Raw genomic sequence first — 14,477 nt, 5'->3', positions numbered from 1 at the left:
CTAGAATTTGTCAATGTCGGCTGCCTGGTGACCCACGACATTATTCCTTATGGCAGGGGTCCCAACCGCTGGGGTCGTAGCCTGCTAGTAGGCCATAGCCTATTTGAAACCGGGCCGCACAAACGATGGGCAAACACATGTGTGAAGCTCCATTCGCATGAGCAGTGGGCCCTTGTGCTCACGCGTGAAGCTCCACTCACATGAGGGAAGAGCACTTGACCCCTTCGTTCACTCAAGTTGGAGTTTCGCGCGCAAGCCTCAGTCTATGTTGTCCATCCTCTTGGCTTTTAGGTTTTTGTTTAATTCTCTTAATCCCTAGTTAGGGTTGAACTAGAGGACCTCTAAGGTCCTTTCCAATTCTTTGTGTTTTACTGAAAAAAGTAGGAAGTCGATGCTATTTTTTTTTAAATTTCCCCCTGTACCTACATCTGTCTTCCCCTTTCCATTGGAGCTGGGCGCGTGCATGTTCCTGCCACTCACATGCCCCCCTCTACGTGGGGCCCCCAAGGTGGAAAGGTTGGGGACCGCTGCAGTGGTGGGTTTCAAAATTTTTTCGAACCTACTCTGTGGGTGTGGCCTCCTTTGTGGGAGTGGCTTGCCGGCCATGTGACCTGGTGGGAGTGGCTTGCCAGCCATGTGTTCTCTCTCTCTCTCTTTCCTTCATTTTGTCTCTGTCCCTTTTTCCTTTTTTTTCTTTCATCTCTCACTTTTTTCTTTTTTTCTTTCTTTCGCTCTCTGTCTCTGTGTGAGTCTATGTGTGTGTGTGTCTGTGGTGGGTTTCAAAAATTTTTGGAACCTCTTCTGTAGGTGTGGCCTGCTTTCCGGGTCCACTGGTGGAACCTCTTCTAACCGGTTTGGTAGATTTGACGAACCGGTTCTACCGAACTGGTGAGAACTGGTAGGAACCCACTTCTGGACCGCTGCCTTATGGGAAATACTTGTTTGGTACTCATAGTTTTTGGTACTCATTGCGCCTCCTCGAATCGATGAATTATGAGTGCTGAGGTACCACTGTATATATTTGGTAGTCTCCAGGCCGTTGTTTTGGATTTCCATGTTTTTAATGGAGTAAATACTCTGCTAATGAAAATTGCTGTCCCATCTAACATTTGCAATTTCTCAGCTTGGGTTTATATGGAAGAACAGGTAGTCTCTCCCGTAATCTAGGCCCAAGCCATTTTAGGCATTCAAGATAATCTCCAGTTCCTTTTTATTTATTTTTTAAAAAATACTGTTGGATTTACATGCTGTTTTTCTGTTCCTGAAAAACACCCCAGCAGGCTTGCTGGTGAAAACAATTCTAATATAAATGAAAACATACATAGGTAGTCCTCGACTTATAACCATTTGTTTAGTGACCGTTCAAAGAGACAATGGCACTGAGAAAAGTCGCTTACTCGTATTTATGATGGTTGCAGTGTCCTGGGATGACATGATTCCCTTTTGCGACGGTCTGGCAAGCAGCGTCAATGGAGAGAAGCCAGATTCACTTAACAACCCTGCTACTAACTTTAACTGCACTGATTCGTTTAACAACTGTGGCGAGGAAGGTCTTAAAATGGGGCAAAACTCACTTAAACGTCTGTCTCACTTAACAACAGGAAATTTTGGGCTCAGTTGTGGTCATAAGTCAAGGACTGCTCATTCCAAGTTTTGCAAATTAAAGCTTGGGGGAAAAAGGTTAGCATCCTGGTTTAGTGTTATGGGTGTTAAAGTCTCTGTTTGGAGGGCCCCATGTTGAGATAGGTTATCAGTGGATAAACTTTGTGACACTCGGTTTCTTTTCTCCCTGTGAGTCACTTATTTCTCATCCCTTACTCTCTGCTTGCATCACCCAAAGTTACTTCCTCTTTCCTCACTCACTTCTGACCATTTCTGACTGGAACAAGCAGCAAGAAGACACATATCAGGATGCCAGGAGGGAAAGAAGGGGCACCCCGATAAACTTAACGCTTAATGGTTTGTCTATAACATGGACCACAACAGTTTACAGAAGGTCAAAGTAAGTGGACTAGCATCTTATCAACAAATGAAATTCAAAATCAGAATAAAGCTGGAAGGGATGCTGGAGGTCTTCTACTCCAAGCAGGAGACCCCCATACGATTTCAGATAAGTGGCTGTCCGGTCTCTTCTTAAAAACCTCCAGTGATGAAGCAGCCACAACTTCTGGTGGCAAGCTGTTCCACTGGTTAATTATTCTCACTGTTAGAAAGTTTCTCCTTAATTTCAGGTTGCTTCTCGTCTTGAGTAGTTTCCATCCATTGTTTCTGCCTTCTGGTGCTTTGGAAAATAAGTTGACCACCTCTTCTTTGTGGCAGCCACACAAATAGTGGAATACTGCTATCATGTCCCCCTTGGTCCTTCTTTTCTCTAGTCTAGGTAAAGGTAAAGGTTTCCCTTGCGCATACGTGCTAGTCGTTCCCGATTCTAGGGGGCGGTGCTCATCTCCGTTTCAAAGCCGAAGAGCCAGCGCTGTCCGAAGACGTTTCCGTGGTCATGTGGTCGGCATGACTAAATGCCGAAGGTGCACGGAACGCTGTTCCCTTCCCACCAAAGGTGGTTCCTATTTTTTTTACTTGCATTTTTTAGATGCTTTCGAACTGCTAGGTTGGCAGGAGCTGGGACAAGTAACAGGAGCTCACTCCATTACGCGGCACTCAGGATTCGAACTGCTGACCTTTCTGATTGACAAGCTCAGCGTCTTACCACTGAGCTATCGTGTCCTTCTAGACTAGCTCTACCCAATTCCTTCAACCATTCTTCATATGTTTTAACCTCCAGGGTTTAATCATCCTAGTTGCTCTTCTCTGGAATGTGTCCCAAAGTCTGAACATCTTTTTTGTAATGTATAACCAAAACTGGATGCAATATTCCAGGACTGGTCTTATTATCTTAATTACTGACCCTTAGTTGGAAGTCAGCTGCTCTTCCTTCAAGATCACACTGTCAGGGAATATCTCTTTGGTTCCACCACAAATCCGCGGTAGACTAAAGCGCGCTCGCCGAAAGCGCGTACGTGACGTCATCACAGCGCGACGAAAACGGCACGCTGTGAGCGGTAAATTTAAAATTAACGCAAAAACCTTACCCTAACCCCCCCAAAACCTAACCCTAAGCCTAACCCTTAACCTAACCCTAAACCTAACCCTTAACCTAACGCTAAACCTAACGCTAATAGCAATAGCAATAGCAATAGCAGTAGACTTATATACCGCTTCATAGGGCTTTCAGCCCTCTCTAAGCGGTTTACAGAGAGTCAGCATATTGCCCCCAACAATCTGGGTCCTCATTTTACCCACCTCGGAAGGATGGAAGGCTGAGTCAACCCTGAGCCGGTGAGATCTGAACCGCTGAACTGCTGATCTAGCAGTAGCCTGCAGTGCTGCATTTAACCACTGCGCCACCTTGGCTAACCCTTAACCTAACCCTAACCCTAACGCTTAACGTAACCCTAAACCTAACCCTAACCCTTAACCTAACCCTAAACCTAAACCTAACCCTTACCTTTATGTGAATCGGCTTGCTTTAATTTTATTTTAATTTTAATTTAATTTATTTTTAATTTTATTTGTCGCGCTGCTGATGACGTCACGTAAGCGCTTTGATCGGGCGCGCTTTAGTGGACCGTGGTTTTGACGGGTCACGTATCTCTTTAGCTCTAGGTTTCTCTCCTTGATTAGTTTCCATCCATTGCCTCTTGTTCTGCCTTCTGGTGCTTTGGAGAATAAATTGACCCTCTCTTCTTTGTGGCAATCCTTTAGATATTGGAACATGGCTATCATGTCTCCCCTAGTCCTTCTTCTCATTAAACCAGACATACCCAATTCCCGCGACTGTTCTTTAGCCTCCATTTTCCTTCATTGCTCTGCCCTGCCCTCTTTCTATGTCTTATTTTAAGAATACCTTGGTGACCCAAACTGGATGCATTATTATTCCATGTGTGATCTTAAAACAAGGCATTATTCAAGTGGTACTAACACTTCGCCCAATCTTGATTCTAACCCTCGGTTAATGCAACCTAGGCCCGTGATGGCGAACCCATGCCATGCGAGCCATTTGTTAGGGCACGCAAGGCAGTGCCCTGTCAGCTACAGCTGGCTTCCAGCTCACTACAGCCTTCTTTTCAGGCTGTTTTTCGCCCTCCGGAGGCTTTTCTTGAGCGCAAAAAACCAGCCCTACGGGCAAACCGGAAGTTCAAGAACAGCTCCGGAGGGCGAAAAACAGCCTACGGTCAAACCGGAAGTCTGTTCCTAAATTTCCGGTTTGCCCATAGGGTTGGTTTTTCGCCCTCTGGAGGCTTCCTTGAGCGTGAAAAACCAGCCCTATGGGCAAACCGGAAGTTCAGGAGGTTCCACCACAAAATCGCGGAGGACAAAATCGCGCTCGACGAAAGCGCGCATTTGACGTCATCACAGCGCGACGAAAACATCGCGCTGTGATCGAAAAATGTAAAAATAAAGCTAAAACCTTACCCTAACCCCCCCAAACCTAACCCTAACCCTAAACCTAACCCTTAACCTAACCCTAAATCTAACCCTAAACCTAACCGCTAACGTAACGCTAAACCTAACGCTAACCCTTAACCTAACGCTAAACCTAACACTAACGCTCTAAACCTGACCCTAACCCTTAACCTAACCCTAACCCTAACCCTAAACCTAACCCTTACCTTTATGTGAATCGGCTTGCTTTAATTTTAATTTTATTTCAATTTTTAATTTTTTTCGTCGCGCTGTGATGACGTCACATGCGCGCTTTCGTCGAGCGCGATTTTGTCCTCCGCGCTTTTGACGGGTCACGGTTCAGGAACGGCTCCGGGGGAGGGAGGGCAAAACCGGCCCTATGGTCAAACCGGAAGTCCGTTCCCAAACTTCCAGTTTTGCCTGAAGGGCTGGTTTTTCGCCCTTCGGAAGCTTCAGGGAAGCTCCTGAAGTCTCCGGAGGGCCTCCAGGGTGGCGGCGAGGCTGTTTTCGCCCTCCCCAGGCTCCTAGAAAGCCTCCGGAGCCTGGGGAGGGCGAAAAACAGCGCCCATGGACAACCCCCCTGCACTCCCGTCTTACGCTCCCGTCTTTGGCACAGTTAACCATCGCTGACCTAGGCCTTGAGTTGCTCACCATGTTCAGCGTTCAAGAAAGGGAGCCTGCCGGATCTGGGTTATTGTGAAGACTTTTCTGCTGAGCTGCTTTGCTGCTGATGCATAATTGATGCCGTCTGCTCATTCTGGAGATTGCAGCAAGCCATAAATGATGAAAGACCGAATGTGTGGCGTGCCCTGCCCTCCATAAAAGAAATGTAGCTTACGACAGTGATTGGCAATTGGCTGCGTTTCAAGGGACGATCCTTGGCATGGACGTCAGCGGATACATATGCCATTTGTCGGGGGTGGGTGGGGAGGGAATAAATCCCAATAGAGGCAGTCCTCGACTTACGACCACGGTTGACCCCCAAATTTACATTGCTAAGTGAGACGTCTGTCAAGTGAGTTTTGCCCCCTTTTCACCACCTTTCTTGCCACCGTTGTTAAGCGAATTGCTGCAGTGGTTAAATTAGTAAGGCCGTCGTTAAGTGAATCTGGTTCCCCGTTGACTTCGCTTGTCAGAAGGGGACACTGCAACCGTCATAAACGTGAGTCAGTTGCTGAGCCTGTGAATGTAAATCACGTGACCATGAGGGAGGGGATGTTGCAATGGTCATAGGCGTGAAAAGTGGTCATAAGTCACTTTTTTCAGGGCCGTTGTAACTCTGAACCTTCCCTAAACGAAATGTTGTAAGTTGTGGACTACGGCTACAATTTGAAACCTTTTCAGGGCAATAAAAGCTATGTAAGTTGGCTACTGAAGTACTTTCCAGGGAAAATATATACCTCAGACAAGGTAGGGCTCGATTTAAAAGGCCGCCATTGGCCCTCTGATTTTTGCTGTTCAGTGAGTTATTAAGTGAGTTTTTCTCCCATTTTTTGATCTTTCGTGCCACAGGTAGCAATAGCAATAGCATTTAAACTTACGTATCGCTTCATAGGGCTTTCAGCCCTCTCTAAGCAGTTTACAGAGTCAGCATATCGCCCCAACAATCCGGGTCCTCATTTCACCCACCTCGGGAGGATGGAAGGCTGAGTCAACCTTTGAGCCGGTGAGATTAGAACCGCTGAACTGCAGATAACAGTCAGCTGAAGTGGCCTGCAGTACAGCCCTCTAACCACTGCGCCACCTTGGCTCTATGTTTTGTGAATCACTGCACTTCGGTTAATAACAAGGTTTTTCACTGAATCTGTCTTTCCCCACTGACTTTGCTCGTCAGATGCTCGCAAAAGGTGAGATCACGCAACCCCGGGACACTGCAATAAATATGAGTCGGTTGCCAAGCGGCTTAACTTCGGTCACGTGACCATGGGGATGCTGCGAAGGTCGTGTGAACAAAGGTGATGAGTCACAAAAAGGTGATAGGTCACATTCTCCAGTGCTGCTGTAACTTTGAACCGTCGTTAAACGAACTCTTATAAGTCAAGGACAACCGGCAGTCTCCTATATGCCTGGATTTTTACAGGGACTTTGGTTATTTGGCCCTTTGAAGAAGCTTACCTGCCGTTTCCAATTTCACGGAGGAGCCTTGGATAAGCAATTGATGGAACAAATCGAAGGGGAAAAAAACCTGACCATGTGGGAGCAGGGATCCCGGAGTGTTTTTCTGCAGATGTTTCATATTGGAAGCTCAAAAATAATAATAATGATTGGGAAAATGTGCAGTATGTGATTCTTTTCATATCGCTCATTCTTTGTTCTGTTCTCCCCTTCATTTGCAGGTAGCTGTATCCATTCGGGTGGCAGGCAGACCCAAGGGGTACCATGAAGTTTCCAGGGCCCCTGGAGACCCAGAGGTTGTCCGTCCTCCTAGAGATGGCAATCTCTAGGGAAGCTCAGATGTGGAAAGTCTACATGCCCAGAATTCAGCCCAATCAGGTAAAACCTTCCTCACCTTTGCTCTGCCTCTTTTGATAGTTCGGCTTGACAAAATTGCAGAAGAGGACAGTCCTTCTAGGCTGCATAAACAGGAGGGATAGAATCAAGATCACGTGAAGAGTTAATACCACTTTATGAGGCCTTGGTAAGGCCACACTTGGAATATTTGCATCCAGTTTTGGTTGCCATGATGTAAAAAAAGATGTGGAGACTCTAGAAAGAGTGCAGAGAAGAGCAACAAAGAGGATTAGGGGACTGGAGGCTAAAACATAGGAAGAACGGTTGCAGGAACTGGTTATGTCTAGTTTAATGAAAAGAAGGACTAGGGGAGACATGATAGGAGCCTTCCAATATCTCAGGGGCTGCCCCAAAGAAAAGGGAGTCAAACTATTCTCCAAGGCACCTGAGGGTAGGTCAAGAAGCAATGGGTGGAAACTAATCAAGGAGAGAAGCAACTTAGAACTGAGGAGGAATTTCCTGACAGTTAGAACAATTAATCAGTGGAACAGCTTGCCTCCAGAAGTTGTGAATGCCCCAACACTGGAAGTTTTAAAGAAGAGGTTGGATAGCCATTTGTCTGAAACAGTGTAGGGTTTCCTGCCTAGGCAGGGGGGGTCAGACTAGAAGACCTCCAAGATCCCTTCTATTTTATTGCTATTTTATTGCTATTTTATTGTATTGTACTGCAGTGGTTAAGTTAGTGGCAAGGTTGTTAAGTGAATCAGGCTTCCCCATTGATTTTGCTTGTCAAAAGGTCACAAAAGGGGATCACATAACCCCGGGACACTACAATTGTCATAAATATGAAGCAGTGGCCAAGCATCTGAATTTTAGGGGATTAGGGACTGGAGGCTAAAACATATGAAGAACTGTTACTGGAATTAGGTATGTCTAGTTTGATGAAAAGAAGGACTAGGGGAGACATGATAACAGTCTTCCAATATTTAAGGGACTGCCACAAAGAAGAGGGAGTCAAGCTATTCTCCAAAGCACATGAGGGCAGGGCAAGAAGCAATGGGTGGAAACTAATCAAGGAGAGAAGCAACTTAGAACTAAGGAGAAATTTCCTGACAGTGAGAACAATTAATCAGTGGGACGACTTTCCTCCAGAAGTTGTAAATGCTCCAACACTGCAAGTTTTAAAGAAGAGATTGGATAACCATGTGTCTGAAATGGTGTAGGGTTTCCTGCCTAAGCAGGGGGTTGGACTAGAAGACCTCCAAGGTCCCTTCCAACTCTTTATTTCTATTTCTAAGACTTTTTGTGCTTCCGAGGAGCTGGTTTGATGGAATCCAATCCCATCTGGTGGAACATCAGGCCTAGCAGGTTGTGTCCTGATCGTTGAATTTTAAATAAGGAGAAACTTACTGTTTAATTTTGTCAGTTGAGCAATGTTTGGTTTGGTCAACATCGCCTAGCTTTGAAGAACATACTGTGCTGTGCTACAACAGGAGTTAAATCATTTGTTATTAGAAGCCTACTTGCCCGTGGCAGCTTAGTGAGAATAAATTGTCTTGTTCTTTGAACTAGTTAAGAAATTTCCTGCTGCCTTACGTATGCCTTTAGCATTGAAGGACATAATCTCTTTGGCATAGCTTTCTTTAAACCCAATGCTGCTGTATATGGGTGGGGTAATAATATTGAACTACGCTTTGGTTGTTGCTCTATTGCACTGCGTGGAGATTTGGGTGAATGCTGCTCAAGAATTATTCCCAGTTGGAATGACCTATAAGATGGGCAATAAATCAATATAATCTGCGATTCGTCAGAAGGAGTGGACTCTGCCTCCCTGTACCATTGGTAGTTGAGCCAGTTAGTTGAGCCAGCTTGGAATTCAGGTAGTCCACGACCGCAATTGAGCCCAAAATTTCTGTTGCCAAGTGGGACATTGGTTAAGTGACTTTTGCCCCATTTTACCACCTTTCTAAGGTGGCTCAGTGGCTAAGACGCTGAGCTTATTGATCAGAAAAGTTGGCAGTTCGACGGCTTGAAATGGGAGTGAGCTCCCGTCACTTCTGCCAACCCAACAGTTCGAAAGCACGTAAAAAATGCAAGTAGAAAAATAGGAACCACCTTTGGTGGGAAAGTAACAGCGTTCTGTGCGCCTTCGGCGTTTAGTCATGCCGGCCACATGACCACGGAGACGTCTTCAGAAAGCGCTGGCTCTTCGGCTTTGGAACGGAGATGAGCACCGCCCCCTAGAGTCGGGAACGACTAACACATATGTGCGAAGGGAACTTTTACCTTTACTTTACTACCTTTCTTGCCGCAGTTGTTAAGTGAATCACTGCAGTTGTTAAATTAGTACTCCGGTTACTAAGTGAATCTCACATTAACTTTACTTGTCAGAAGGTCGCAAAAGGAGGTCACGTGTTCCTTGGGACACTGCAGTCGTCATACATAGGAGTCAGTTGCCAAACCTCTGAGATTTGGGGGATGCTGCAATGGTTAAAAGTGTGAAACTTGGCCGCAAGTCCCTTTTTTCCACTGCCGTTGTAACCTTGAACGGTCGCTAAATGAACTGTTGTAAGTCAAGGACTACCTGAAATGGGCCTTGTAGTCTAACGCATTCGGGAAAGGCAAATAGTCAAAGCCCCAATTTGACAGGCAACTGGGCTTTCTTCTCTTCTTTTTTAATTTATTTAGTTATTTATTTATTTGTCTTGTATGCCGCCCACTCCCGGAGGACTCCGGGCGGCTCACAAAAGACAAGGGAAAGGGGGAAAACGAGACAAAGACAACATATTAAAAACAAAACCAACATTCACAATTTCCGTGGAGGTAAATGCTTCTCAGCCCCCCCCCCCCCCCCAGCCTGCTGGAACAGCCAGGACTTGGTGGCTTTGTGGAAGGCCGGGAGGGTAGTAAGGGTCCGGATTTCAACAGGGAGCTCGTTCCAGAGGGCCGGAGCTGCAACAGAGAAGGCCCTCCCCCGGGGAATCGCCAGCCGACATTGGCTGGCAGATGGAATCCGGAGGAGACCCAACCTGTGAGATCTAATTGGTCCGAGAGAGGTAATCGGCAGGAGGCGGTCTCTCAGGTACCCAGGTCCGATGCCATGTAGGGCTTTATAGGTAGCGACCAGCACCTTGAAGCGGATTCGGAGACTAATAGGTAGCCAGTGCAGCTCGCAGAGGATAGGTGTAACATGGGTGTACCTTGGTGCACCCACAATCGCTCGCGCGGCTGCATTCTGGATTAATTGGAGTCTTCGAACACTCTTCAAGGGCAGCCCCATGTAGAGCGCATTACAATAATCCAGTCTTGAGGTCACAAGGGCGTGAGTGACTGTCTGAAGGCCCTCCCGATCCAGGTAGGGTCGCAATTGGTGCACCAATTTTCTTGAAGACATTTCGCTTTTCCTCCAAGAAGCTTCTTCAGTTCTGAGAGAATGGTGGAGATTGGGAGGATTTCTATCCCTTGCCGTTCGTACTCTTTCCGCAAGGAATATAAATTGAAGACATCTCGCTTCTCCTCCAGGAAGCTTCTTCAGTTCTGGCAGAATGGTGGAGAATGGAAGGATTTGTGCAGTGCTCTGGTCGTTAGTCCTCTCTGTGCAAGGAATATAAATCCTTCCATTCTCTCCCATTCTGCCAGAACTGAAGAAGCTTCTTGGATGAGAAGCGAAACCTCTTCAAGAAAAAAAGTTCAGTTCCTTTTGAAAAAGGCAACTTTGGGACAGTCGTGACCTGGATGGCAGAGAATTTTAGCTATACAATTTGGGATGAAGACCCTTGGAATGGTGTGGGAGGAGGAATGACTTTCCAGAGGGGGAAAAAATGCAGACTGCACCAGGGGACCCTGAGGACAGAGATAAACCTCCAAGTGGCCTCAACGACCCTCTAAAAGGATGCAAATGACCAGCTGTCTGCAAGGAGTATAAATCCTTCCATTCCCCACCATCCAGTCAGAGCTGAAGAAACTTCCTGGAGGAGAAGTGAAATGTCTTCAAAAGAAAAAACAAGAAAGTCCAGTTGCCTCCTGGAAAAAAATAGCATCTTTGGGACATCTCCCCTATAAGGTGACTCTGAACAGCGGCGGGAAAGTCTGCCTTTTGCAAACCTAAGGACCAAATCCTCTGTAGGCAAACTCGGTCCCACTTCTTCTACCAAGCCGAAAAGCTGTGGATGAATCATGTGGAGGAGCTGCCATGGGCAAAGCGGTTGCCATGGTTTCCAAACAATCTTGGCGCTAGAGGCAAAATATTCACGCCCACGAATTGTGCCCGCATCCCAAACCTGACATTGGGCCAAATGCAATCATGAACGTATACAACTATGAAATCGTTTCTGCCAAGGGGAGCGAGCGGGACCTTGGCACCCTCGGTGATTTGACTCGTTTCTTGGCAAAGCAAGCACCAGTTCTGCAACAGACAGTCCTCGACTTACGACCACAATGGAGCCCAATGTTTCTGTTGTGGAGGGAGACCTTCGTTAAGTGAGTTTTGTCCCTCCCGTTTCATGACCTTTTCTTTGCCAAAATTTGTAAGTGAATCACTACACTTGATAAGTTGGCAATACGGTCGCTACCCGAATCTGGCTTCCCTCATTGATTTTGCTTGTGTTGTGGCCCGCCAGCAGAGCTGGCAGCAGATTTGGACAGTGAGGAGGTTGGGGAGGAACCTGGGCTAGTCCTGGAGTCTGGGGAAGGCTCTGTGTCGGAGACAGAGAGGGGGCCAGAGCCGTATGCCAGTTATCAGCTGCCTTCGGAGTCAGACATCAGTGAGGCAGAAGAACAGCTGGAGCCTGTTCCCAGTGTGCGCATGCACAGAGTTGTCAGACGAAGGGAACAGCTAAAGAACGGGTTGACTTGGGAGTAAGGCCACAGGTGGATGATGAATGGCCCCTCCCAGAAGAAATAAAAGAGGAGCGAAAGGGGAGTGGAGTTTGCAGGAGACCATTAGTTCGCTTAATTGGTTCGTGACTTTCTGAGATTCCTTGCCAAGTTTTGCAGAGATCGGCCTGGCAGCTCTCCAAGCCAGATAAGGTCTGTGACTGTAAATCCTCCCTTGAAAGACTTTGCTGGATGTGAATGAGTAGAAATCATAGCAAATTAACAAAAGGGGATTTTGTCGGGACAAGGAGTTTGCTTCATGCTCTCCACAAGCCTCGGTCAGAACAGCTTATCCATAGGTTGCAAGAGGGGATCACAGTGGCGCAGTGGTTAGAGTGCAGTACTGCAGGCTCCTTCAGCTGCCTGCAATTTGACAGTTCAAATCTCACCAGGCTCAATGTTGACCTCAGCCTTTCGTCCTTCGGAGGTGGGTAAAATGAGGACTCAAATTGTTGGGTGGCAAGAGGCTAACTCTGTAAACCGCTTAGAGAGGGCTGTAAAAGCACTGTGAAGCGGTATATAAGTCTTAAGTGCTAAGTGCTATAACATGACCTTGGGACACAGCAGTGGTCGATAAGTGTGAACCAGTCCAGTTGCCTTTTGGAAAAAGTACCTTTGGGACAACCATGGCACGACAAAACCACGGTCCACTAAAGCACGCCCAATTAAAGCGCGTCGCTGACGTCATCAGCATTGCGACAACAGCAACCGCGGAGAAAAAAGAGCGCTTTAAAAAGCGCTTTGAAAGCAAGCCAATTCACGTTAAGGTAAGGGTTAGGGTTAGGTTAAGCGTTAGGGTTAGGTTTAGCGTTAGGTTAAGGGTTAGGTTTAGGGTTAGGTTTTGGGGGGTTAGGTTTAGGTTTAGGGGTTAATTTTAGCTTTAGCGCTCACAGCGTGCTTTTTTCGTCACGCTGTGATGACGTCAGGTACGCGGTTTCGTCGAGCGCGCTTTAGTCGACCGCGGTTTTGTGGTGGAACCTGGGACAACATGACGTCGATGATACTGAGAATCTCCATAAATAGCCTGCCTCTTAATTTCTTCTTCTTCTTCTTCTTCTTCTTCTTCTTCTTCTTCTTCTTCTTCTTCTTCTTCTTCTTCTTCTTCCTGCCTTCTGAATGACTGATAGTATGATGATGTCATTAGATCAGCATTACTCAAGATTTTACAGCCAGCTTTTTTTCCCCATACGGAGAGGGATAGTCTGAATGAGGCTGCGATGAGTAATAATGTGCCTCCCTTCCGCCAGCTCAACTTTCAGCAACTGCTGGGTAAAAACATAGTAGAATTCTATTTTAACCAGGAAGTGCTGATATAAAAGAGAGACAGAGCAGAATCTTTCTAATCAAGGGATATGATCCATTCTCTGTGGGCTCCATCCCCCCATTTGCTTTGTACTACAGAAGCTTTGAGGACAACGTCTACGGAGGTTCTCCGTCATCCAGGTCCTGGTTGTCCCAAAGGTGCTTTTTTCAGGAGGCAACTGGACTTTCTTGTTTTTTCTTTTGAAGACATTTCACTTCTCCTCCAGGAAGTTTCTTCAGCTCTGACTGGATGGTGGGGAATGGAAGGATTTATACTCCTTGCAGACAGCTGGTCATTAGCATCCTTTTAGAGGGTCGTTGAGGCCACTTGGAGGTTTATCTCTGTCCTCAGGGTCACCTGAGTGGTGCAGATGGTTCCTGTCGTCTGCAATTTTTTCCCCCTCTGGAAATCCATTCCTCCTCCCACACCATTCCAAGGGTGTCCATCCCAAATTGTGTAGCTAAAAGTCTGTAGAGATTCTCAGTCATCCAAGTCTTTGTTGTCCCAAAGGTGCTTTTGCTGGAGGCAACTGGACTTCCTAGTTTCTTCTTTTATATAGAAAAATCTTATCTTATAGGAGAAATGAGTAGCATAAAAATGCAGTCAATAAAATAAATACATAGCATCGATATGGTGAGAACCTGAGCTGTGGATTTTTTCTTTCTTTTTTAAAAAAATATATTTTTATTATTTTTACATTTAAAACATCCGCAAAGTCGAAGTGACCATACATTCACATTATATACAGCTAGTCTCAACCATTGACAATTCGCCTGCTTAATACATTGTCTATCCTTCGTCCAATCACAATATATACAGTTTGTTCCAGTCTTGTCACCTTGTCTTATACCAGTCATAGAATCTGTTCCAGACTTCAAAATATTCTGATTCCCCTTTATTTTTAAGTTCAAGAGTGAGCCTATCTGCTTCCGCACAAGCCAACCCTTTTCTGATTATATCTAGCTCTGATGGTGTATTTTCTTTTTTCCAATATTGTGCGTAAGTTATGCGCGAGCTGTGGACTTTTTCAACGTTTTGACTAATTGAAGTACCGGTAGTCCTTGACATACGACCTTAACTGAGCCCAAAACTTCTGTTGCTAAGCGAGATAAGGGGTTAAGTGAGTTTCGTCCCATTTTACGATCTTTCTTGCCACAGTTGTTAAGTGAATTGTTGCTGTTGTTAAGTTAGTAAAACTGTTGTTAAGTGAATCTGGCTTCCCCGTGGACTTTGGTCATCTGACTATGGGTATGCTACAATTGTCACAAGCGTGAAAAACAGCCATAAATCCCTTTTTTCAATAACTTTGAACCCTCCCTAAATGAATGATTGTAAGTCGAGAACTACCCGTATAGGCCAATTCTTCACTTTAATCTGGCAACGT

At 46.0% G+C, this 14,477-nt stretch overlaps 1 protein-coding gene across 2 annotated transcripts in view; it reads left to right on the top strand.

The window, feature by feature from the left end:
• The window catches only part of CCNI (cyclin I), a 64,601-nt gene that overhangs the window by 20,407 nt on the left and 29,717 nt on the right, over positions 1 to 14,477 (top strand). For both annotated transcript variants that reach the window (XM_032224551.1, XM_032224550.1), the window contains exon 2: positions 6,801 to 6,957. In XM_032224551.1, the coding sequence (XP_032080442.1) occupies positions 6,844 to 6,957 (114 nt within the window). In that variant the 5' untranslated portion in view covers positions 6,801 to 6,843. The remainder of the gene's footprint in view (positions 1 to 6,800; positions 6,958 to 14,477) is intronic.

The sequence above is a fragment of the Thamnophis elegans genome, chromosome 9 (genome assembly GCF_009769535.1).
Source record: "Thamnophis elegans isolate rThaEle1 chromosome 9, rThaEle1.pri, whole genome shotgun sequence".
In the NCBI taxonomy this organism is placed as follows: Eukaryota; Metazoa; Chordata; class Lepidosauria; order Squamata; family Colubridae; genus Thamnophis; species Thamnophis elegans.
The sequence above is the reverse complement of the archived record's forward strand: the minus strand, read 5'-3'. Positions and strand labels throughout refer to the sequence as shown.